The 27,973-nt window shown below is 32.5% G+C and overlaps 1 protein-coding gene across 8 annotated transcripts in view; it reads right to left on the bottom strand.

Annotated features, from left to right (window-relative positions):
• Window positions 1-27,973, bottom strand: part of RICTOR (RPTOR independent companion of MTOR complex 2) — a 100,544-nt gene that overhangs the window by 59,083 nt on the left and 13,488 nt on the right. For all 8 annotated transcript variants that reach the window (XM_023536925.1, XM_023536927.1, XM_011370695.2 and 5 more), the window contains one exon: window positions 6,898-6,995. In XM_023536925.1, the coding sequence (XP_023392693.1) occupies window positions 6,898-6,995 (98 nt within the window). The remainder of the gene's footprint in view (window positions 1-6,897; window positions 6,996-27,973) is intronic.

The raw sequence follows: 27,973 nt of genomic DNA, 5'->3' as shown, positions 1-27,973 counted from the left end.
CAAAAATTGCCCGTTTCAAAAGATGAAAACGCTCAAAAAAAATAACACTTATCACCACTAAAAATAATTTAGTATTTACTTGAGATTTCCCAGATATTCCAGATTACTAGCACTGTCACTGTATGGTGCCATATATTAACAAAAAAGAAAATGAAAGACTGTTTATAATAGTGTTATAAATATTCAGACCTCGGACATATAATTCGTAATTTTTTCCATATCAACATATAAAATATTGTGCTTTTAAAATGGAAGAATGTTACTTCCTTAAAACAATGATTATAAATCCCATCAACTCAATTTCTAAGAAGGCAGTATTTCCTTTTTTGTTATAGTAGTAAAGGATGTTAAAATAAAATGCTTTGAAACCGTAGGGTTGTCAAGGGTTGGTTTCTCTCCTAAGTGTGTACTTGGTTCTCATTTCTTGCATTATCTTTTTCACACTTGCCAGATAACCTTGAAAAAAACTAGATTCGAAAACACAATTTCGAAATTACCCGTCTTCTCAAACGACAAAGTATACGACTGTTCACAATTTATCATTTGCTAGAGTTGGCAGTTTTGAAGAAAAGGTGAAAAAAAAAACCCAAAAAATTCAAAGTTACTATGATCTTAAAAAGCACACACAGTTTGGAAAGTATTTAGAAAGAAGTATCTTTTTCTGCTACCTAATATCAATGCATTTCAATTGCAAGAAATATTTCTGAGAAAAATGCCCACTCAGTTGGGACACTGAAAAATCACAAGTAAAAACTAAAGAGAACAAAATTATCATAATCCATGCCTATTTTCCAGAGACAGTAGATTGCTAGGGCTATGCTTTCAATGGTAGTTAAATAATGCTTTCAAGTTGTTTACAGAATTAATAGAAGAGGGTCTCATTAACCATTCTTAAATGAAAATATTCCTTTTCAATTAGAATTATCCCAAGCAGAAGCCAAATATTCTCTATATAAATAATTGACATATATATATCAGAAATAAAAAATTAGAAAAGGCAGTAAGATTTTGGTTTTTAATTATCAAAGAAATATTATAATTGTACTTTTCATCAGCAGGAATTCCCCTTTAAGTTTCAAAATACTGGGAATAAGAATTATTTTAATATAAAATTCTTGAAGTGACTGGCTCACTACATTACTAATTATCTCTTAATTTAAATAAACAAACTTTAAAATACAAATCAAACCCTTTAACCAACTCTAGAAAAGAGGCAAGCAGAAAGAGCAAGAAGAATGCTGAACTGGTGAGTTTAAACAATGGGAATCTCATCCTACCTACCTCAACTAGTGATTGCATTACTAATTAATCTTTACACATTAGGTAGCAGTTTCTTGACTACTATCTTAGCCATTAGAGGTAAATTCCTGTCTCCTGTATACGTTATTAAAATGTAATACTACCTGCTCTATCACATCGGTTTTTTATACTATGAATAAATCACTGATTGTTAAGAAAACATTCAAAACCTTTCAAATTATAAGAATCAGTATCATAACTGTCATTTAAAACGTTATATTATTTCACTGGGGTTCTGGTACTCCCCGTTCCACATGTATTTGTGACTATCAGTCACAATGTCTAGTTCAATGTGACCAAATAGCAGCAGAGGCCATGTAGAAGATGGTAAGAGAGGGCTAAGAGGGCATTCTATCATAGAATGCAATTAACACTTTTTCAACCCCTGTGTTGTTTTGCCTGAAATTAGGAATTTAGGACCCAACATTTGGTCTTCCTCGATGTGAGAGAAAATAATTTTTTACTCTAGCTCAGTTGAATTAAGCTTGTTGAACTTGCTATTTATAAACCAACTTCAGCATTCAACATCATCCAAAGTCCACAGTTATTTTATGAGCATAACTGTTCAATTTAAAATTTTATATAAACAAAGCAAATATTATTACATAGTATCTCATTTTAAAATGGGGTAAAGGTTTTGACAACATGTCATTGGTTTGTTTTGCTCATTAAAATACAGGTCCAACATCAGCCAATCACTGTATTTGTTACAATTAATCCATACGGCTGTCTTATAAGTACTAAAATATTCAAAACAGGTTACCATCAATATTATATTCTGACAAAGTTTAAATAGAAGTCTAAACCATGTCTAGATAAAAAAATTGTCTTGAGATGCTTGTTAAAATAATTTTTAAATATAATAATCAGTTAAAACTGAGCAGTTAAATGCTATTCCCAATTTACTCATATTGCTCTGAAAGTTAAATGAATAGTTCTCCTAAAAGAGAAGCAGACAGAATAGCCCAAACTTAAAAAAAAAATCTGATCACAGATTAGAATTTCATAGCCTGGTCTTTTCAGAGGGCAATTTATGAGGTTTTAAAATAAAAAGAACAAATGTTCTTGGCTAAGTCTTCACACTTCTAAAATTCCTACCTTGCACAAAAAGTACACAAGAGTGATATTAATGAATTATTTAAAATAGCAAAAAGAAGTAGGAAATACATATTCTTAAATGGTGGAACGATTAAATAAATTATGGTATGTGTATGTATGCATGTTTGTATATAGATGTATGTGTGGATATATATATATAACACATACATAAGCAGCTATAAAAAAGATCTATATTTATAGAAAAAGGATTCTGTGATATATTGGAAAGTGGAAAAAATTACAAATTAATGATCTCATATTATCTCATAAAAAAATCTTTGTGTATACATATATAATGATAAATAAACAGCATTCTATTAAACACTTCTTTTTGTTTAACTCTTTTAACTCTCACAACTCAACACACACACACACACACACACACACACTCAATACTAGAGAAGGATAAATACCTTCTAGTGGTTACCTCTGGAGAATGGTATTTTTGTCAGAGTGGGGAGGTGGATGGGAAATAAGGTGAGAAAGGACTTTCACTTTTTAACATATTATTCTATACCGCTTTAATTTTTTATATTTAGCTTATACTATTTTGAAGTTTTTAAAAAGAGCAAAATAAAGATTCCTTTAGAGATTTTAATATAAATATATGAGATTAAATAAAGAAAAAGAACTTTTAGACTGTGAAAGAGCTGAAATATTTTCATCTTTAAAAAAACAGGTCTTTAGATTAAGAGTATGTTGATAGTTTAAAAATAGAATGCTAAGATTATATTCATCAGCAGTCTATTATACACATTACTTTATCTAGTGAAATGATGTCAGAAGGTAAGCATGGATGTGTGACATTCACATGGTTATAGGATCATATCACTAGCACCCTTTCTTTATACTTTAAAAGGAGGCTTAATTCTGGAGATGAAGTCCACCCTACACAACATTTTAGCCCCATTGATCTACTAAATTAACTTAATCCTAACAGCTAGGCTTATAATAATAACAAAGCAAATGCTAATACAACAAAAACTCACATTTAAAATGCAAAATCTTCCCAATGTAATATAATACCTTAATTAAACACTTGCTGTGTGGCAGGCTTTAGAGAAGTATATAGGAGTAGAAAAATAAAAACCAGGTATTTCTTGTGCTTTAAGAAACTCAGTTTAATAAAGTAACCCACGACATATAATAATAAAAGAATAGATAAAATTTAGTAGATACATACATTAGCTGCTACAGGAACACAGAGAAAGGTAATCAACTAATTCCTAACTAACTAGTCATAAGTAAAAAGTCTCCTGGCATCGTAATTATTTTTCTCATTTTCTTAGTGTATAGAGCTATTTTTAAAGAGATTTCTGAAAATTTCCAAATTTTACTCTATAAAGAAATAAACTTACATATTTTGTAGGAATACAAGCTGTAAATATTTATTAACCTAGCTCTCCAACAAAATGGAACTCAAAGATACATTACATTATGATTGAATTCAGTAGGTGTTTATTTTGTGTTAGGTATTTGGAGAAATTTTATAAAATCTACAGACATTTATTTATAGCAGTGGTTCTTAGGGGCGATTCTGTCCCCCAGGAAACATTTGGAAATGTCTGGAGTCATCTTTGCTTGTAGTAACTGGTAGAGGTGTGCTACTGGCATCCAGTGGGTAGAGGCCAAGAACGCTCCTAAATACCTTACAATGAACAAGACAGCCTCCCAAAACAAATAATTATCTGACCCAAAATGTCAATATTGTTGAGATTCAAAATCCCGGTTACAGTAAAAGCTTACCAATCTGCAACTCAAACGTTAAGCACTCATCTCCTTAGAGTCAGTCAAAACACTAAAAGAGTGGCAAAAAATGCAATACAAAACACAAAACAAATCCCAAGCTGAAAGGCACTACCTGCTATGAAGTACATATTATGTGTCAAGCACTGTACTAGGACTTTGCCTTTAGTGGCAGCAAGACTACTTCAAAGTAAAGAAATATGCCCAAGATTGCCTTGCCAGTTAGGGTCAGAGCTAAGCTGTAGGTCCTCTTCTATTATCTAAAGCTCATGCTTTTCTCATTATATCACCAAACAGCCAAAACAGATTTTACCAAGGCCAATGTTTGCGAACTTTACTAATGGGACAGTCCTGGAGACCCAACTTATGGTTTAGTCCCTGATATTGTAGATAAACTTTACTAAGTTTGGTTATCTGGTCTTTAAATCCATAAATAATTTAAAATGGCAAATAAAAAGGCTGCTATCAGCTGGTACTAGGATCAGAGGGAACTGTGAAAACTGTAAAGAAAGAATATGGCAAAGCAAAATGCAAACAAGAAAAGAAAAAGCCCCAAAGTCTAGGCATTTTCATTACAAAGATAAATCATTCTATACTCTACAGTGGTACAACGGGGTAAAGGATGGTGGGAGGAAGGAATGAGACAAGAAGAGAAAGGTTAGCAGGTAGGGGAAGATAAAGAGAGAGGAGATGAATGGAAAAGCAGAGAAGGAATAGAGAGGAGAGAAAGAGAATGTGGAGGGAAGGGGAGATTGGGAGAGCACAACCCAAGGAGAGTCCAAGTGGAGGGAACAACTTAGTGAAATACTGTGGAAAAACTCAAAGACAGAGAAACAAGAAAATGAAGGAGGAAAATAGGAGGGGAGAGAGGATAATTGACCCTAACCCAAGACAGCCTGGGACTAGACAGAAATAAATGGGGAATAGAGAAGAAAAAAGAAAAGTGTCCAACAGATTCCCAGAAATAGATATTTAAATCACTTCTAATCCAAAAAGTTCCATATGTGTACTGTTCATTATGGTTGGTACATACTAGCCACAGGTGGCTATGGGCACTGGAAATGTGGCTAGTCTGAACTGAAATGACTTATCAGAGTTGAATGAAGAATGGTGAAATAAAACTGGAAATTTAATAGAAGGGATTGAAACCCGGAGATGAAATTTGCAACCTTGCAATAATTTTGGGTATTAAAGACTTGACAATAACACACTGAAGAAAGGTATTTTAAGATTTTCATTACATTCATAAAAATGAAAACATACATAGGGATATTTTTGAAAATCCCTTCTCAAGCACCTATTCAATGTTTTTAAAAGCAGTTTTTAAAAAATCACTTTCTCATTCCTCATATAAAAGAGGGGTTCCCACAGTACTGTGGTCCGTGGCCTGTTAGGAACAGGACTGCAGAGCAGGAGATGAGCAGTGGGCAAGCAGGCGAAGCTTCATCTGTATTTGCAGCCGCTCCCCAGTGCTAGCATCACTGCCTCAGCTCTACCTCAGATCATCAGGCATTAGATTCTCATAGGAGCACCGGTTCCTGGTGCCAAAAAAGTTGAGGACTACTGATTATAAAATAATTTTCTCATCTGTTATATAAAAATAAATGCCAGAGTATTTTGAAATTTCGCCAAAGAAAAATAAATGCATATGTACTTGTTTCCCTAATTATGGGAAAAAAACCTAACCTATTTTATATTTACTGCACAATACCCTATTGAAAAAAATGTGTTATATAGTCACTATATTCTTAACTCCTTTTATTTCTATCAAATCAAATCAAATCCAAGCCACAGTCCAATTACCAGATAGCAAAGAACTAAAGACTTTGGGGTGTTAAAACAGTGCTGCTGAAACTTTAATGTACAAAGAAATGCACGAGAATCTTCATTAAAATGTAGACTCAGATTTAGTAAGTCTGGAGTGGGGCTGAAAATAGCGTATTTCAAACAAGCTCCAAGGCGAAGCCAATACCACTGGTCTGTGGATCACACTTATAGTAGTAAGGGCTTAAAACATACCATTATTCCTGTATTTAAAATGGAACAAAACCATTTATATTTAGTAATCTAAAAAAAGAAAATAAAATTTCCCAAAAGATCCACTCTGATTTTTATTTATGACATCACCTCAAATAATAGACACTTCAATGTTTCCAAGAGTTGGTTGTCAAGCATTACTAGGCTCAAAAACATACCAATCCATCAAATTCAGGAATTCTTCGCTGCTAATAGAGAGCAAGTCAGTATTTACTTAAGATGAAGGCCCCCACTTTTATCTTGGGTTCTAACCGAGATCCAGATACTAGTAATAGAGTATCAAGGAGAAAGAGAAGTTCTAATATTTCTGTAGGAATTATGGTTATACCTATGAAATGCAACATATACTCATACATATACACAAACATTTATCATATATTATCACCTAAAATACATATAAAAAGGTAAGCAAAATACATTATTATGTGACTAACAGTAAAAACTGGATTATGGACTTCTCAGTGATTTTTTTCTTTATTCTTTCCTGAATCTACCAAATTTTCTACAAGCATAGAATACTCCCATTATTCGAATACTTTTAAATTTAAAAACACGTGACGAAATCCATGAGAAGCATTATAGGAAAACACTAACACTGAGTGACTCCTCAAGAATTTCTTATTAATGATGGTTAAGAAGCACGTAATAAGTCACCTAATAAGTATAATAAGGAATAAAGAATTTTAGATAATATTAATAAATATTGAAGTTACTTACCTTAGTAAAGTTATTCAAATGGCCTAGCTTTCTCATATTTGATACCCCTTGCAATTTGGCCACATTTTGGAGAATCTCCCTTAAGTTATCAGAAGGTTCTAGAAGAAAAGACAAGATAATTCAACATAATTTAAAGAGTATCTTCCTAACCAAACACACAAAACATGCAGTATTAACACCTCATAATTTTGGTTCTTGGCTTAAAGTTTAATCTCGAGCTCAAATCCATCTACTTAAATGACTCAAAGTCCACATGGATGATTCATTCAATGACCTTTACATTTATACTCTATTCATACCTATGGACCAACTCTGTGTCATCACCTGGAATTATTCGACCACTAAATCTTAAATTTCAACATCTCAAATTTCACTTCTAGCTACAATGTAGAAACGGGCACCAAAAATACTATCCTATTTGAACTAACAAAAAACTAGACAAAGTATATGAAACTATAGTTCTCAAGACACTGGACATCAGGAAGTAAAGAACAATGATCCCTGAGAGACGTTAAACAAGCAAGTGTGCTCTACAACTGTCCTGGTTTACTGTCTTAAGAGCATTTTCAGGCCTTGGTGCTGAGAGAAGAAACCTAGGAAAACTACGAGTTGAAGAGACAGAACTCACAGTCCAATGAGACCAAGAAGTATTAGAAAAGAGAACATTACAGAGAGAACTCTGAAGATCTGCAAAGGGATCCCTTCAGGTAGTCAGTATAGCAATGACTGGTGTATGTGTGTATGAATTAAGGGAAAGAGCACCCTGTATTCATATAGAACAGGTAGCTGCATGAAAAGTTTTGGCTCAGTAGTGGGAAAAATCAGATTAAGACTAAACATTTTTTTGACCCCACCTAACAAATCTTCAAAGTAAGACTTGAAAGAATTCAACTGTTTCCAAATTAACTATGCTGTGTCTCAGACCAAAGCTCAAGAAGATTTATAAAAGAAAAAATATGAAGCATGTAAGGAGGTAAAACTAGCAATGTTTAGCGTACAATCAAAAATCATCAGGCATTCATGTAAAGAAGCAGGAAAATATGACCCATAATGAGCAGAAAGATCAATCAATTGAAAATGACCCAGAACGGATACAAATGTTAGAATTAGAAGAAAAAGCAGAATTGGAAGAAAAGGGCCTTAAAACAGTTCTTCTAACTGTTATGTTCGAAATCTTAAGGAGAGGCATGAAAGGTGTAAAAAGCACTCAACTGAATTTCTGGATATGAAAACTACAATATTTCAGATGAAAATATACTGGCTGGGAATAAGAGCATAATAGCCTTTAGAGAAAGTAAGAATTGTGAACTTGAAGACAAAGCAATAGAAAACTATCCAAAATATAACACAAAGAGAAAAAATAAGTTAGAAGAGCATCAGTGAACTATAGGACCTGAAGCAGCCTAACAATTACAACATGTGTAACAATTACAATATGTGTAACTCTTTCCTCAAAGGAAAGAAATGAGGGATTGAAAATTATTTGAGGAAAAAACAGATGAAAATTTTCCAGATTTGATGAAAATAAGCCAATAATTCCAAGAAGGCCAACCAACCCCAAGTACAACAAACATGAAGAAAACTAGACCAAGTCACATCATAATCAAATCAAATTGCTCAAAACCACTGGTAAAGAAAATCTTACATGCAAATAGATAAACTGCATAGAAAAAAGCAAAGAAAAGGATGACAGCAAGTTTCTTGAGAGAAACAAGGCAAATGAAAACTACAGAGGAACAACATCTTTAAAATACTTAAAGGAAAAATGATATAAAAATGTATAAAAACCATTCTCAGCTCACTTGCCCTACAAAAATCGTCCACAACCAAATATGGTCCCATCTTCAGCAGTATGCCAATCCCTGGAATAGCGTCAAATTTCCTCAGGCTGCTAATAAGCTATTTTTCTATCAATATATTCGGCATCCTATTTGTTTTAAAGAAAAGCACAATCTAAAAACAAAAAACAAAATCCTGTATCACACTGCAGATATTTTAAAGGGCCATTATGACTTCCTTTGAGATGTTTATCTGTTAACACAAAATCAAGGAAAGATTTGTTTTGAATTAGTGTTTTCCTCAGCAAACGAAACTGTTAGCTTTGTCCCATTTTACATTTAGCTTGCATCTACCTACCTTGCTCCACTGTTATGTTAGGCATGACAACCACAAATTGGTTAGGGTTAAACCACTAAGCAGACTACATATGCCAGCTATTTCCAATCACTCTGAAATTGCAACATACTGAGATCATTCATTTGATCTTAGAACATCTACAAATTTTGAAAAATGTTTTTTAACTCCAATGAAATTGGATCTAAGTGGCTTTAGAATATGTCTTTATAATTAGTGACCCTTCGAGATTATCTTAAAAGTGGAATAAAAACAGTTCACCACTGAGTGGGATCAGATCTCATTAAAAAGAGTTGCAAGAGACCATGGACAAGTCACTGTATTTAGTAATATCTTTTTGTTATAATAAGTGGTATCTGTTTGGAAAGACTGAGGAAGAAAAATTGTAAATAATCCAATGATGTTAAAACGATTTAACTGTATTTGAGAACTTCATAAAAACTTTACAAACATCCTTAACATAATTAGAATGTACTGCAGTTTGCAAAGTCAGAGTTAAGGATCGAAAGGAGCAAGTGTGAAACTCACCTAATGGAAAATATACAACCTAACCATTTTACATCAATTTATAATTAGATTGTCAGGCATGAACAAAAAATTTCACTAAAATAATGACACACTACTAGGTAACGATCTGATAGGACTAACAGTTAAGATGAGGAGTCTGAAAAGATATATACTTAACAAAGGCTTGCAGATTTCTAATTATTGCATATTTTCTAGGTACAAACTGGTTGCAAACATTTTTTAAAAGCCACAATGTTACAATCATCTTACACAAACATGTTATACAATCATATTCAAAACAAAATCTCATATTTGAGTTGATTCAGTCAATGAGTAGTAACTGAATACCTATTATGCTCAGTACTTTAGGTACTAAGAATACATCAATGAGCAAAGAATAAGGTCTTTAATGGACCTTACATACAAGTGGAAGAAATTTGCTAATCAATAACAATAAAAAAAAATGGACACTCTTTGAAAACTGACAGGTGGTAAGAAACTAGTATTGGGCCAAACATCTGCCTAATGAATAATGACACAAAAATAAACCTACCACAATGTAATACAGGTGTTAGTCAATCCAAATCAAAATGAACCAGCCTTTCTCCTTCCTTTCCCCCATCACCCCTTTTTTTATATAATTAATTACCAGGAACTCCCAACTAGGGAATAATTTCAAAGTTTCTTCATGATCTATTTACTGAAAAATAGACCATGTTTCCTCTCAGAAACAGAGACATGAAATACTATATAATGCTTATGTGCTACGATGTTATTGTAAAAAAATGAGAAATCCCTGGTTTCTTCCTCACCTGCTAGATCAGGAGTCTGCATTTTTTTTTTTTTTCTGGAAAGATCCATATAGTAATTATTTTAGATTTTGCAGGCCATAAGGTCTTTGTTTCAAATACTCAACTCTGCTGTAGTACCAAGAAAGCAGAGATAGAAAATACATAAATGAATGAATGTGGCTATGCTTCAATAAAATGAGCTTGGCTCAGGAGTTTTACTCTGCCAACTTCCTATACTAGTCAGAACTTACACACTAAGAAGAGTAGTAAGCAAGCTGAAATCAATGTGATTTTTATTGGGGTGGGGGGAGATGGGAAAGAAACAATAAGAAATTTAAGAGGTTTACCTCTCTCTATTTCTTCATACTCTCACTAATGTTTCAAATTTAGCTTCCCGAAACTGTCTATTGATTATAGTGCTATGTGAACAGTATAAAGCAAAAATGAGATAATCTATTAGGATATTCTCTGTAGCCTTGAAGTTTAGGAAACCCACAGCTGCATAAGGGAAAAAGAAAAATAAATTGTAACTAGCTGGCTATGATGGCCAACCATTCAATTGCAAGGAAGCAAAACACAAAAGAACTACTAGAATTACAGTGGCTCTTTTCCTCTTATTGTGTAACTTGTAAGTCCTGTGCTTGTTTCTGATGCATCTCTCTGGACATAATGAAATAACTGAAGTCAACTTTAAATATTAAGCAATTTAATATTATAAAAACATATACAGATCTACATACACATACACACAGAAAACCACTAGGAAAACTATAATAGAGCTTTTATCTATCTATATGTATATATCTACAAACATACATATACATATATATATATTAATTCCCCCTCCAGCTTAATTCTCTGTGTATGTGCATGTGTGTATACACGAACTCACATATATGTATAGGTGTGTGAGTAAACATACGTTTATTTCAAAGTGTTTTCAATATAGACTGCTTTGAAACATGCTGCAAAAAAACCTATATTAACATCTTTACCTGTTGATAAATATACAACACAAAATTGACTTTTATACAAATTCAGGTTCAAGTACACGTAGTAAATAAATGTCCAAAAACTACTGGCATACAGCTATTTGGGAGTAATGGAAAGAACAACTTTGGAATAAAAAAAAGAACTGGATTCAAATGTAGCTTACTCACCTACAAACTATGTAACCTTGGATAAGTCATTTAACCTCATGGGAATCCATTTTCTCCTATCTATCATGAAAACAATAACCACTTACCTTTTAAAGCACTGTTACAAGATATGAGGTGCAACTTAGCAATAGTGCCTGACAATAAATAGTAGCAACCATAATTAAAAATTATTTGTTTAGTAAAAACAACTGCTATGGATCAAGTGAAAGTTATGTGGTTAGCTGAAGCAAATGTTTAACTCACATATTAGTGTGTCTAAATTAATGAATTTTTGTTATATGTTTTAGTGCATTACTTTTATGATCCGAGATTTGCTCATCTTTAAAGTAGAAACTTTTATCATCTTATCTGCCTTCTTGAAATATCAAAAAGTAATTAGGAATAAGAGCAGAGTTGAACAATATTTTTTGTGACTTACTGCAAATATATATGAACAAATGTTACCTCAGCAACAAGCTACAAAAGCTGGGCACATAAGAATTTAATATATTAAAATTAAACATGACCACAAAAACTTGTATATACTTATGTCCTTAATATTATCTATGATTATTGTAAGCAGACATAAATGATCAAAAATATATGGAAATTACTCTAGTTGGTATTACTTCTGCAAAAGCCAGCATCAAATCTATCTTCTCTATCAGTAAAGACACTGGAATTACATCTTCTCACCCTAGATAGTTGAGGAAGCACTGCTTCAAACTATCTAACATTTCCTGAAATTCTAACAATTACTAACATCAAAGAGCTACATAATATGGTAGAGAAAGGTATCTCAACGACCACGCCCTGGGGAAAAGGCCTTTGTTTTACCTCTAATGCAGAGGAACTCAGGACTTCCCAGGAGAACCTACTCGGTCTCTGGATAGAGCAGAAGAATATTTTTTCTTATACTGATGCCAAAATCTGCCCTTTTTAATATTTTTACCCATTTGTTCTGGTGTAACAATCTAGAATTTAGAACAATTATTATCTTCTGTCACATACTGAAAATAATCATGTTTCCTCTCAAGCAACTGTAGCAGATAACAACTTTCACTGGTATATTTTAAATATAAATACTGTAATAGAGATGGGCAAGGAAAACCTATCGATCAATTACTACTGTAAATAAATCAATTCATTATAATTTTCTTAAACATTAAGTTTATCATAATAAAAACTAATGTTTTCATAGGACTAATGAACATGACGCACCTCTTGAGAAGGAATGATTTAAATAGAGGCAGTGTTACACAGCAGCAAGATGGCACGAGAGTCCTCAGTCTGGCATGCCTCATTTCTCTACCCAACTTGGAGGAAATCCTTCTCATTCATTAGAATTCTGGCTCAGGAATGTAAAGGTTTTTCCTAACTTATAAGCTCCTTCATGTTCCCATGACACATTCTTCATACCACTATTGCAGCAGTATAACAGTCCATATCTGATCTGCCTGGATTCCAATTTATACTAATGTGTCAGTGTAATTATTACACCACCTCTTTTTACTCCTCAACATATGCCAGGTTGTATTAAAAATGATACAATCACCATAAATACTGATACTTAAATTTCAACTACTATTTCTAAGATTTTCTTAAAACTAGATGTTATCTCTTTTTACCAGAGACTGAAAGAGAACAGTTTTGTTGGGTTCTTGTTCTAGTGCTCTACTCTTACAATGATGATGGAAGTAAGAGGTAAAGCAAGTTGTGCTGATCTGCACCATTTTAAGACTGTCTCCCAATGGCCCAAGGGTTCAGATCTCTTTTCCTCTACATCAATTCTGAATCCAAAATTCAGGTTACCTTATTTTATACTTTCCTCTTTCTATTTATACAAAAATATGTCCTCCTTTTTTTAATTCCAAAGGATTGCTCATTTTGAATGATTTGAAAGGGAAAAGGTTTATGTTCTAATGGGGGGAACCCTTGTTGAAAGGACATATATTTAATTGGATAAATTAAACAAGTGACATCTATCAGTTCACTGATTTGTTTTAAAATTCTATGAACAAAAACTATGTCTTCAATTGGTTTATTATGATTATGTTATTATAAGATATAACTATAGACCAAGACTGACCTAGGTACAGAACATTCAAAATAAAGTCAGCCAGAAAGTTAGTGATTCATTTGAATAGAATTTCTATTAACAGTTGTATGACTATATAATCTTAATAAATAGAAGTATAATCTTTATTTCAAATCATTAATTTGAATTATAAATACAACTGAATTTAATGGCTTAAAATTAAACTTTAAATGATAGAATATTCCTCCCAAAGTTCCTAAAGAAAAAAATTATAACAAAGTCACTATTATATAGTAGAAACAATATAGTGGGCACACAGGTTTCCCCTCTGGATTGTAATCAGTAATTTTATTACTTATATCATTAAAAATAGAAATGTATTCTATAAAGAATAGTTTTGATTCATCCTGGGAGTAGCTCTGTATTTAAATTTCTAAGTTTTATTCAATTGTACATTTTAGTGCTCAGTATTTGCCATATACTGGGCCAACTGCTAGGTGAAGAAATTAATATAAGGTCTCAGCCCTGGAGATTAAAATTAAATGGGAAAAGAGAGGCACATAAACATTTAATAGTAATATAATAAAGAGGTAGGTAATAAATACTATGAAAACAAAATGAAAGAAGGGTGCTTGATAGAGACTTCACTAGACTGTAAGACAAGTGAGGACAGGAAACCTGTCTGTCTTGTTTACATATGCATCCCTGGTCTCTGGCACAATGCCAGGCACATGGTAGGTACTCAATAAACACTGGTTGAAAGAAAGACTGAGCTAGAGAGTGAAACAGTTGTTAAAATGGGAACTGATCCTTGACCATAAGCAATATGTCTTTTAGGCTCATAAGATGAGAAAGAAGAGTATATAAACATGGAAAAATACAGCATTTTTCTCAAGGAACTTAGGAACAGCAAGAAATTCTATACTCCCAGAAAACATGACAAGGGATAAAGAGAAGCAGAGCTGCATTCCAATGGCCTTTTAAGATATACTAAAAAACTTAGGTATCTTTGGGCCATGGGTAATTACTAAATCCTCAGATATTTATGCAAGTGGATGGCATGACCAGCTCTGTGTTTTGGAAAGACAACTTTGGAGAATAGACTACAGGAAAGGAGAAAGGCAAGTTTAAATAGCGTTTACCAACTTACTTATTAACTTCATCAATAATGGATTAGAAATAGGAGGGAAGGTGGTAGGAATCAAGGATGAATTTGGGTTTCTCAATTGGGGAAACCGATGTATGATACTACTGACTAATAGGGAGTCCTAGAGCAAATGTAGATTGAGGGGAAATTTTTTACCATTTATAGTAAGCATATGTACTAAAACCAAACAACAACAAAAAACACCTTACAATGTTATATGTTAAAATAATAAGACAAAATAATGAGCTATTTGGCCTGCATCAAAAACAGACTGTGGTTTTCAAATCTGTGTTCCTAAGATATACATGAATTATTATAAGAAATTACTGATTCCAGAATCAAGTATGCCTAGAAAGTGACTCACAGTAATCTGCATTTATAGGAGGCACCCCAGTGAATCTTATGCACAATGAAATTTGAAACATGCTATTAAGATCACCAACATGTTATGTAACTAGATTGTGATATCCCTTTGGATTATTTGATCTGAACTGTAGAAGACAAGAATCTACTCCATAAAATATGCTTTCATATCATTTTTAAATAAGAATGTTACAATATGAAACAACACGCACTGATAAAAATAATTACTAATATAGAAAACCTTTACTATTGTGTTAATATTTTTATATAATCTCTTTTAATCTCCACACCAATTATATAAGGTAGGTACTATTATTATCATCATCCCCATGTAAAAAAATGAGTCTTAGAGACAACATTAGTTCACTTGCCTAAAGTCACGCTAATACCAGAAGTGGCAACAAGATTTGAATCTAAACAATCTGACTCGAGTCTACTCTTATTCTCCACTATACAACACCCTACAGTGTACCTCATCATACTGCTTTTCATATGAGAGTGTACGTTCAGTGTACATACCAGTTTGTAATTATACATTTATTTGTATGATTATTTGACGTTTATCTCTCCACACTGTAAGTCTGTTTTAGTTCACCGTGATATCATTCTAATACCTAGAACAATGGTTGACACACAGTAACCACTCAAAAAATAATTGCTGAATAAATGAATAGACTATTGAGAAATAGATAAAAACTTCATACCAATTTCTTGACTTAGGTGCTGGTTTCACAAGTGTGTCAAACTGTGGAAATTCACTGAGCAGTGCATGTAATATATTTACCTCTCTCGTATAATTCAATAAATAGTTAAAAATAAAAGACATTTTTGTTATATTATCAGATATTACAGACTATATTTATTCTCCTTTTATAGTAAACAGAAATTTGCTACCTGACTTTTCACAATGTGGCATTTATAACAAAAGAAGTCCCCAGGTAAGAACTCTGACTATTAAAATGTAAGCATTTACAACAAAATACTACCTCGTAATTAATTATAATAGCATAGTACAGATCTCTGTAAAAGAGGAACTAATAAAAATGATCATGCTACTTTAAAATGTATCTATTTTTCAAACTCTGAGGAACAAAAAATAAAATAAAATTATTTCCCCAAAATCTAACCAAAACATCTCACTTTCTGAATATGAACAAACTTATTTACTATAATTAACAATGTAATTGCTTTGACCCATTCAAATTTGTCAAATATAAAATTTCTTAAATGACAGTGCCTAAGGAATACAAAAAGAAGGAAAATAGTAGAAATCTAAGCCTGCTACCTACTTTCAAAAAATCACCTTTCTGGTCCTTCTCCACAACCTATCCCCTTTCCAAGCATTATATTTACATCCATGGCAGTGCTAGAAATCCCATTGCCAAGCTTCACTAGTCAAATAAAGAACTAAAGCCTAACTATTTACTTAACCTAATAATCACCTAATCATTCCATCCATATCTATTATACATGGTAAGTACTTTGTGAATTTGTAAAGATGGCTTAGATGTTTGAGGCAGAAAATGAAAAAGAGATGCTTGATTTAAAAAAAGTATACAATGCTTTCTTAGAGTTCATCTCTTTCTTCCTTTCGCAATAAAATTAGAGATCGGTGGAATGCTTGGACTTATGTAACACTTGTTATGAGATGACTGTGGTAAAGAACAGAACCAAATTCACAAAGCTCTTACTTTTATGCAAGTACAAAGTATACACAAGTTTATACAAAGAATACACAAAGGCCATTCACCAGGCTACAGAAGTGGCTGTCATTCAAAGAAATCTTTGTCATGACATTTATTTTAATGTTATTTTTCTGCAGAAAAACAACATGGAAAACAGTCTGCAACTAGAACATTTTCTGAGATAGTACAAATAACTAAAAGCAATTACTATGTACAGATTACAATCACTGGATGTTCTGCTAAAGTTTCTGTCTTAATCTATTACATTTACAAATATATTTGTAAAATCATTAGGTTTCCACAATCCCTTAATTAGGAACCTTTCATTATAAGAGAAAAATTCTGTTTGTCTCTGAAACAATTCACCATAAATGAACCTTGTAAAAGAATAGAACAGCTGCTGTGCCTAAAGGCTGAGACAATTGTAATACACACCCAGCCTATTAGAATTATTTAAAAGTTAGTTGTACATTTTGCTTGTACGGCTACTCTGTTCCTGTTTTTCTCTATGAAACATGACTATTTATAGTTCAGATCACTTGTCTGACAGGTGGCTTCTACAAATGTAATTAAAAGCTCCCCTCTTAGAAACTAATAAAGGAGCAGAGAGTACGAATACACTTTGGTTTTTAAGACACTCAACTTGAGCATGAGTTAGAAGTCTGAAAATGTTTTTTCCTAATCTTTCCATTTGTATTCTTGATTCCACATCTTATCATCTCATTCCAATACTTCCATCATTAATTATTCAATATTTCTCATTGATCTCAGTCTCTTTCGCTAGCTTTTTCCTGTCTTAAAAAAAAAGCTCTGCTCAGGTTTCCCATTTTTGAAGTGACGTCATTCCTTTCTTTTTCCAGTCTGAGATTCAAGTTAATTAATTCTTACTTCATCATCTCCTAAACCACTGATCAGGTGTCCAGGCTACCATTCCACTAACGTGATTCCTCTCAAGTTTACAATTTGCCCGGAGCTTTTCAAACTCCTTGACTTTTCCATTACAGTACTATCCAATCCTAAGCAAATCTACCTTCTCTACTTTGGTTTCTATAATTACACTACCTTGATCCTCTTCGTTTCTCACTGTTCTTGTCTCCCTTAAAGGTTTGCATTCCCTCCTCCTGTTTCATATCCTTTAGCATTACCTAAAGTTCTATTCTTTGCCCTTGGATTTTTCTTTTCACTCTCTCCATAACTCTAACATATTCTATTTTAATCTTTAAATAAACGGTGCTTCAATTCTATACTTTATCTTCAACTAAAGCAACACATCTCATTCTATATGTTTGGTGGTCTGTCTCCCTCAAATTCAGTATGTGTTGTAATCAAAATAACTTATCCTTAAAAAGAAAACTTTCCAAAATTTCCTTCCTCAAGCAAGAGTAATACTGTCTGATCTAGGAAATTACATTTAATATTTGGGTAGTCACCAAATATTGCTGAGACATCTTAGTATATCTATCTTAAGTACCTCTTATATAGACTTTATCACGGTAGTTCCTGTTTTATACACTAAGTTCTGAATTAGTGCTTTGCAAATATCTCCATGTTTAACATTCTGTTTTTATGGCTATGTAAAATCATTTATATACAGCAAAGAAGACACAACTCACCTAATATTATCAAAACAAAAACATACTGGCTAATTTGGAGTTTCACACCTGAATAGAAACACCTGATATATTAAGCTTTTTCATGAGCCTTGGTCAGTGATGATCTTAATCAGGCAAAAATACCATAATACACAACTAATTTGTTCAATACAAATGTAAACAGGTCCTCTAATTACAAATTTACTATTTGTTATTCTTCGGTACATTTCACTTGAGCATGCATAAAAAATTGCATTAACACCAATAACCAAAATCTAAAAGTAAATTTACAAATGCTCTTTAAATTTAACCTTTAAGATTTGAACTATTTAAAACCAATATAATGCATTTCTTTGGTTATATCTTGCATAAACAGGTTTGAATATGATTCACTGGTTACTAATATTATTATATTTATTTATGCATTCTAACAGTACTTTGGAGACACAGTTGTTATTTTCTATATTTCTATCATAAGACCTTTATCTGAAATCTTGGGGTTAGATAGGTTTAGGAAGTTAAAAGTTTTATTTTAAAATATATCACAGATTAAAAATCCCCAGAGTTAGGGGAAGCACTGCATATTCACATACAGTAATATTTTTTAAGTGAAACATGTGAGTAGACACATTAAGATAATACAAATTCTGGTTAGATTTTGCTGCCTAATGAGTTTAGGTCAGGTTAGATTTTGTTAGGTCAGGTTATTCATGGAAATAGCTTTCATTTTCAAGGTTCTGGGGTTTTCAAAGTGGTGCATAAGAGATTGAGGACCTGTACAATTAATATTACCAACATTCCAGACCCTGTACTCCTTTCTACAAGTGTTATTGAAACTGTCGCTTTTTCCATTCTCCCAATAATACAAAATATGTGACAATATTTAAGCATAAATTTCTATCTCATTAGAGTTGGATCAAGTTTAATAAGAAATAAACCACATCATCACTTGATAAAAAACTTATTCTCAGCACAGAAAATTACCCCCTCCCCAATTTTTTTTCTACCAATTCGAAATAAAAACTTGTTGTTTATGACAGAAATACTTATGGAAAAAAGGACTTCTAGCCTTCAGAGCAACCACTGGGCTACCTAAGTGTATCTGTGAACTATCAACATGGGTACCACAAGAGAGCATATCGAAAATGCAGAATCTTGTGCCCTCTTATACCTAATGACTTTGACTCTTCATTAAAACAAGATTTTCAAGTGCTTCATTTGTACATTTATGCAGAAGAAAGTTAACCTAGCAGGCCTAACTGCTTTTCCTTAAAAAGGTCTGCTTACAAGGTTGGTGGCCTCTGGCTGGCATCTAAAAACAAATTTGGGGAGGGTTCCCACCACCCTGATAAGAGTGCCTCACTGGGCCTAAACTACTTATACAAACAATATGGTTTATGTTGAACACATGCCTTCTTTCTGTGAGTCTGCAATTTTATTACCTGCCAGGCAGAGGCTGCCTACTTTACTTATAAGGTCCTCAATAAAAACCATGGGGGCTAAGTCTCTAATGAACTTCTGATGGACAATATTTCATATGCTGTCACAATTCATTGCTGGGGAGAATGAAGTGTGTCTTGTGTTACATCAGTGGGAGAAGACCCTAGAAGTTTGTGCCTGGTTTCCCCCAGATTTCACCCCACATACATTTTCTCTTTGCTGATTTTCCTTTGTATCCTTTTGCCATAAGTCTTCCTAGCAAATTATAAAACTTGGGGGTGGTCTTGAGGACCTCCAATACCACATAAAAGTTTGAAAACTACTCTAGAGCTTAAGTGCACGACTTGAGGACTGTGAGATGGCTAATTCTTGGGCCAGTGCAAGACAAAGAATTCATCACACATAAAGTTAGACCTTAGGAAAGACTAAACCCTAGGAAAAACTGTAAATGAAACACTCATCCAACAGAGGAACATAGCAAAGAAAAGTAGCTCTGGGTAAAATTGAAAACAAAAACAAAACAAAGAAAAAGAGACTTCCCTGAGACTCTGAAGCACCTCACACGGCTTTGGAACCTAAATATACTCATTTGCAAGGCCCAAAATGTGAGCATTTGAATTTAAAGTAGCCCCTGGTCTACCATACTCCCAGGAAGCAAGCAGAAGCAAATTCCACCAACAACCCCACTCATTCAACCTACTCACCCAACCAAGTAAGCCATCCTTAGCCTGGGTAATCTAACAAATTTAAGTACACAAGCAAAAATCACAAAAACAGAAAACATGAAAATGAGCCATGATAAACAGAAACAATAAACAAAAAAACTAAAGACTTTAAATGTTAGAATTATCATATACATACAATGAAATAATTATGTTTTACTTATCTAATGCAGGGGGGTTGACAAACTTGATACATAAAGGGTCAGACTGTAAATATTTTAGGCTTTGAAGGCCATACAATCTCTGTTGCAATTACTTAGCAGTTGTAGCACCAGAACAGCCATAGATAATACTTAAATAAACGTGACACTGTCCCAATAACTATTTACAAATACAGCATTTGTTAGCCACATTTGCAAGATTTAGAAGCTATAACTTGCAAACCTTTGGTATAAAGAAATGATTTAAAATATAAGATTCAAGAGAACGTTATTTAAAAAATATCTTACGAGCATCTTGAAATGAAACAAACTCATAGATATAGAGAACATTTTGAGAGTTGCCAGCTGGGTGGGGGTGGGGGGGTTAACGGAGGTAGGTTAAAGAGGAGAGGATATTAAGAAGTACAAATTGGTAGTTACAAAATAGTCATGGGGATGTAAAGTATGGTTTAAGGAATATAGTCAATAATATTGTAATAACTATCTGTGGTATCAGATGGGTACTAGATTTATCAGGGTGATCACTTCTTAAGTTATATAAACGTCAAATCACTATGTGGTACACTTGAAATGCATACAATATTGTATGCCAACTATAATTGAAAAAAAAATTTTTTAAATCATGATTTAAATAAAAAACTCAATGGAGTGAATAAAGAATAAACATAACTGAAGGGAGAATCAATGAACTCAAAGATACATCGGAAGATATTTTACATAAGGTGGCTTCCAAGAGTAAAGGAGATGAAATACATAAAAACGATTAAAAAATAAGGATGATGAGACAGTCTAACATGCATTTAATAGAAATTCCTAAAGAAGATAAGAGAAGTTGCAGGAGAAATTCAGAAAGTAAAATACTGAAAAATTTTCAGAATTGTTCAAAAACATGAAACCTTAGAAACAGAATGCCCAATGAACCACAAAATAGGACAAATAACCATCTAAACTCACTTTACTCAAAATGTTTAAGACCGAAACAAAAATAAATTGTTAATAAGACAGAACAGACTGATTATCCAGAAAGAAAAGCAATTTGAGGAACAGTTTACTGTTTTTTAACATATTAAAAAATCAAAAGTATGTGAACCTCGTACTTTAATACTAACTGATTAGTTAATATTAAGAATTGATTGTTACTTTATCTAGTTGTGTTAATGGCATTGCAGTTATATATTTCAAAAGTCCTTAGAGATAGATATTAATGTATATTCACAAATGAAATAATGTAGCCTGGGATATGCTCTAAAATTATCCATGAGGAGAGGAGGAGAAAAATATACAGATGAAATAAGACTGCCCCATATGTTTATAATGGTTGAAGTGGGGTGAGGAATATATAAGGGTTCCTTATACTTTTTTCTATACTTATATACATGTTTGAAATTTTCCTAATAAAAATTTCTTAATGTAAATCCAATAATCTCAACTGCTGACGAAAGTATGAATTAAGAGCAACTCTTAAACATTGCTATGAGATATATGTGTATATAGATAAAATCATATAAGCAGTAATTCTATACCAACTTATATAACCTAGAAAAATTTAAGTATAAGTACAAAGATTTATGTATAAGACTATGTAAAAATCACTGTCTATAATAGCAAGAAACTACAAATAGCTGAAATGTCCATGATCAAAAGAATAACTAATATTTTTATTAATAATTATTTTATTTATATGCACCCTGGATTTTTATCTAAGTACTTATGCTGAGTACTTATGACAGACACTATGCTAATGTCTCAGAACAAATTTTCTCATTTAACACAACTTTGCAAGAAGCACATTATATCCCTACACACAAATAAGAAAATTTAGGCTCATAAAATTAAATACCAAGCCAGATTATTTCCCTGCAAATTATGGAACAAGAATGTGAATCTAGATCTTCCCTACTACAAACTCAGTTTTCATTTGACAGTAATAATTAGGAACATATATTTTCAAAAAAGGAATGATATGCTAATTTTATAAAGCAAATTGATATGTATTCTTTTTAATTTCATAGTATTACAAAAGTAAACTGTAGTTAATCCATACCTATATAAATATATAAATTACCGATAAGGTCGGAAACAATGTTGTTTCACATAATTTGTAATTCTTATTTTATGTGTGCATGTGTGTCCACACATACAATAAAACCAATGGGGGGAGGCGAGGGGAGTGTTCTGACTAGTTTATCTCAAGCAACTTTAATATTGTCACATTTCCTCAAAGTACATTAACAGCTGATCTACCCTATAATATACAGAGGGTTCTCTCTTTTTTTTTTTTAAAGCCTCACTACATTAAGTGATCTCTAAAGTTTCTGCCAACTCTAAACTCTAAGTGCTTACTCAGCTTTAGCTCTGAGGTTCCATACCAGTAAGGAATGGTATGACTTCAGTATTCTTCGACTACAGTATTTTATAACCCATGAAGCACTTCTTTAGTGATTACTAAAAACGTTCAGGTCAAGGGATAAATATCAAATAAAACCTAGAAAAACAGTATCAATTAAGAATCACGTGCATGCTACTTCTAGCAATTAAACTTAACAACACATAAGAGTGTTCAACTGAGTGTTAAAATTACACTCAAATACTTTAATCCACCAATTATTTTTTAAAGGCAGATCACTAGTCAAAATTTTTCAAAATTCAAAATCTTTCTCTTATGTATTTCAGGCTATTATAATGCCTCTGGTACACCTAACCAATACTTTCTCTGGGAAATGACAAAGGTAAAAAAACAATACTATATAATAAATAGTTAAGTCCTCTTCCTCTTTTTGCTAAAAGTATAAAAGATCCCTTAACAAACCAAAACCCAGACATCATACAATTATATTTCTTATGGCAAAATGGGTTTCAGCTCTAATGTCAACTCTCGTGCTGCTGGTAATACTACACTGAGGATTACGAAGCGTAAGTGCTGCTCAAGGGAAAGAGTGTCATGATCCCTGAGTGACCTCTACCATAGCACACACATTCCTCTGCCAACCCTGATGCATGTTTTTACTTTTACCAAAGACACAAATGTGCTTATGTTAAAATTTCTTTTAAAAATATTCAGGATCCAGGACTTTACCTCGCACATAAAAAATATTTATTAAATAAATGTTTATCCACAGAATTAAAAAGCAAAATTAAGTGAAAAGTAAAGGCTGCAGCTTGAATAACGAGCTGAAAATCCAGATACTAACAGAGAACAGGTTGCAGGGACTTCATTCACTAATTAAAAAAAAAAAAAAAATGGAGAGGTACAAACGATAATTAAAAATATGTAAACAAAAATTGTGATATGAGATCCTCCCCCTAAATCTGCCAATAAGCTATTCTGCTTATTTATCACAGCCAATACTAGAATAAAAATTTTAAAACATTAAAAGAAAAAAGTTAACACTAGCTTCTACCATTCTAATATTTTCTCTATTTCTCTATACGTCCAATGATAGATTCAACATATAAATGAAAGCATCTAGTAGCAGCACCAGGAAAGTGAAATAAACAGAATCATAGTTTACAGAGGTTATATAAGGTTAATAAGCCCTTTTTCGGCCTCTTGCTTTGACAGTCAAGCTTAATTATTCATCTAGTCTACATTTTTGAACAACATACAACTGAAGTAAGGGCAAGGTCTGATTTATCTTTTAACCGCAATCTTAAAATTTCAGAAAACTTAGCAGAATACTCTGCCTATGGTAGACACTCAATAATTAACTGAATGAATAAATGAATACAGCATTTCTACTCACAGTGATAAAGAACTGTCATTAAATAATGATAATTCAGGCATTATTTGGTAACTCAAAAGAGTAAAGTAATTAGGGTTAGACACACAAAGCTTACAAAGAAATGATATTTTAAGACAACCATCATTTCTACAATGAAGGTTTTGCTGCTTTCTCCTCTTGAAGACAATACTTAAGTCTCATGTGATTCAAACAATATTAAGTGAAAGGATTAATTCATTCACTTACTCATTTAACACTGATTTAGTGACATGCGCCATGCAGAACCTGCTCCAGCGGCCACAGTCCATTCCCCACAGAGCAGCCAGAGCGATCTTTTTAATCAGATGTCATTCTCCTGCTTAAAATCTTCTAATGACTTCCCTTAGCAAACATACCATGATCTCCAAGTTATTATTTGCCTACCTCTCTAGCCTCATGTTCTTCTCTCCCTCTCCCTCATCGAGCTCTAGTCACATTGGTTCTTTCCTATCTCTGGGCCTCTGCACTATATATTGCTTCTACTTGGATGATTTTCCCCCTACATCTTCACTTGGTGCCTCCTAGTTAGTCCTGTATCAACTAAACATCACCATCTCAAAGAAATTTTGACAATGCCCCCAATCACCAGTCAACTCTTTCAGATGCTCAATTTTATATTATTTATACAATTTATTAATACTGTATTAATTTTGTATTCATGTTTATTGTCTGCATTCTTCCCACAAGAATATAAACTCCTCAAAGACAGAGACTTAATATTTTTACCACTGAATCACCAGCAAAAGAATAGTACCCAGGTATATAGTAAAGGTTGATAAATATTTGTCAACTGTGAACAAATTACAGCGATATTATAAGAAAGGTAACATATGATATACTATAGAAGTCCAAAGAAGGAAGATGCTCAGTGCTGCTGGGAAATTTTTGTGGAAAACCTATTGCTGGCTACAATGAAGAGAGTAGATTAGGAAAGGGCAGAACTAAAACAGAAAGAATAGTTAAGAAGCTGATGGAATTATCTAGGAAAGGAATTGAGGGCCTGAAAAAGGCATGGAAACAGAAATGGAAGAAAACAGATTTTACTGGCATTTCAGAGATAAAGTCATTACCATGTGAGTTGTAGATCTGATGTGTAGAATAAGAACAAGGAATGAGGCTAGGATGTCTCCTAGGTATCTGATTTGACCCCATTAAAGTACTGCTCTTAACCCAGATGAGAAATATAGAAATATTTTTTAGAATAAAATAATTAGTAAATTTAAACAGAAAAGTCTGATATACACAGCTACATAATTAAGATGTTGCATAAGCAGGGAAAAAAATTGGTCTGAAAACCTCATTTGATAGTCATTTATTTGACCAATAAATATTTATCAAGCATGATACAATGTGCTGCTGGTGCTGTTCTGGGCACTGAGGATACAATGGTAAATGAAACAAACTGTCCTCATAAAACTTACATTCTAGGGAGACCATAAGTAATATTGTAATAGCAATAGTGACAAACACTATGGAAGAAAAAAACAATAGAATGAAAAGTAATAGAGATGGGGGCTACTTTATACAGAAAGAGTTCATTAAATGAAGTGAGGGAGGCAAGCTGACAAATACTGGGACAAGGACAATCCAGACAGAATGCAACAAATGTACAAAGGCCCAGAAAAGAGAATATAAGTAGGAACGAATCTTCTAATGACTTCCCTTTGCAAACATACCACGATCTCCAAGATATTATTTGCCTAGGAGGCTGTTCTGCCACATATAGTGAACAAGAGGATTAAAGGAAATAAGAATAGTTGTCAGAGGTAGCCAACGACTAGATTATAATGGCAGTCATCATCACATAAATAGCAGTAGTATATTTTTTAGAAAAATTATCTTGTCACACACATTCTAGTATTTAACAGTGATAAGAATATAGCAGGTGCTCAACTAATTTTTTTTTTCAAATTAATGAAGGAAGATATCAATGAACTAATGAATTTCCATTATATCTGAGCCCAATTTGTATTTGATCATTTCCCAAACAACAATCCATCCTCAAAGGACAAACCAAGCAGCAATTTAAAGGACTATAAGCTTTACCACTCTTCAGAAGCAGAATTTTAAAAATGTTTTGAACAGTGACATCACCAATAAAACAAGTACATGCCCTTCCAAGAGGACCACTTAGAAAGAAACATTTACTTCAAAGTATGTAAAATTTCTAGACTATCTACTAAAACAATTCATTTGATAAACGCTGCACATTTTGTAATGTTTTAATAATCAAAATATCACTTCAGACCAAATTCTGATTATGTTAGATAGCCAACACTTTACAATACTAGTTCAGCTCTATTCTAGGAAAAATCATGTAAAACAGTTGGAAAAAAAAATGATGTGCCGATATATACAAGAGCAATAGTAATATAATCTTGAAAAATATGATTAAAAATATAGATTTACTGCATTTTTCATTCCTAATTAATAAAATCAAACAATCACTCAAAATTCACCACTAAAAACAAATATTCTTTTGGTAACTAATAATCCATACTCAGTTTAAATTTGCCCAGTGAAATAGTCTAGACTCAGAATCAGCAAGGATCTTCCAAGGTTATTAAATGCTCTTACCTTCAGAGAATTCCATCCTCATTATTTTCCATAATTCCAAAGAGTAAAATGCATAAAAATTTACAACATTTTGAATATTTAAAATGAAGTGAATAATAATATTTTTTCAATTAACATTTAGAAAATACATTTCAACAGAAACTTCACCTTCAGTATAGTTGAATATTTTTGTTTCACCTTCACATTTACTCTTTCTTTTGCATACTGAAATAAGTAATATGTTCTTTACTAATCTATGCTAAGCACATGTTGCCAAGTTGCTTTCAAGTATTTAACCAATTTCCTATGCAATACGCAGTTCTAATTTCTTGGGGACAAGCACCAAGAGATGGTAGACAAAATCATTTTCTATCAAAGTATCACCAACTCTCAGGAGAAATAAACTAAAATTCAATGAAGTGTTAAGTTAAAAAAAAAAAACTTTAACAGTCAAAATTTATTTTAAGTCAAGGAACATAAAACATTATCATGTACAGCAAAAGAAAAATGTAGTACATTTCTATAGCATGTCCTATTATTGCGCTCTTAAAAAAAAAAGAATTACACAAGACATTTAAACATGTATGTTCTTTCAAGGAAAAGCATCCTTACTTTGTTCTATAACAACTTTTCAACTCTGATGTACACTTAAAACTACATATGGTAAATCTAACATATTAACACATTGATATTTTCCACATGAGCATATTATTGAAGTGAGGGATCAAGTAATGTTTATCATTCTCTCTTTTTCTCTGTAGGAATATTAAAACAATTTTGGTAATCATTCTACCAATTAACAAAGACTTTTATTGAATTGAACTTCTAATTTTTCCAACTTTCTTTCTAACCTGTAGCTTTGAACTCTTTATGGTGATCTGATTATCAATGCTTCCTTTTCATTAAACAATAATTAAGAAAAAAATTAAAGAAAAGAATTCACCAATTTAGATATGATAATTGGCTAAAACCTATTAAATTAAAAGGTCAGGCTGAAGAGGAAAAAACAGAGATATTCATAAAATTATTTAAAATTTTAAA

This window comes from Pteropus vampyrus, unplaced genomic scaffold (assembly GCF_000151845.1).
Source record: "Pteropus vampyrus isolate Shadow unplaced genomic scaffold, Pvam_2.0 Scaffold172, whole genome shotgun sequence".
In the NCBI taxonomy this organism is placed as follows: domain Eukaryota; kingdom Metazoa; phylum Chordata; class Mammalia; order Chiroptera; family Pteropodidae; genus Pteropus; species Pteropus vampyrus.
The sequence above is the reverse complement of the archived record's forward strand: the minus strand, read 5'-3'. Positions and strand labels throughout refer to the sequence as shown.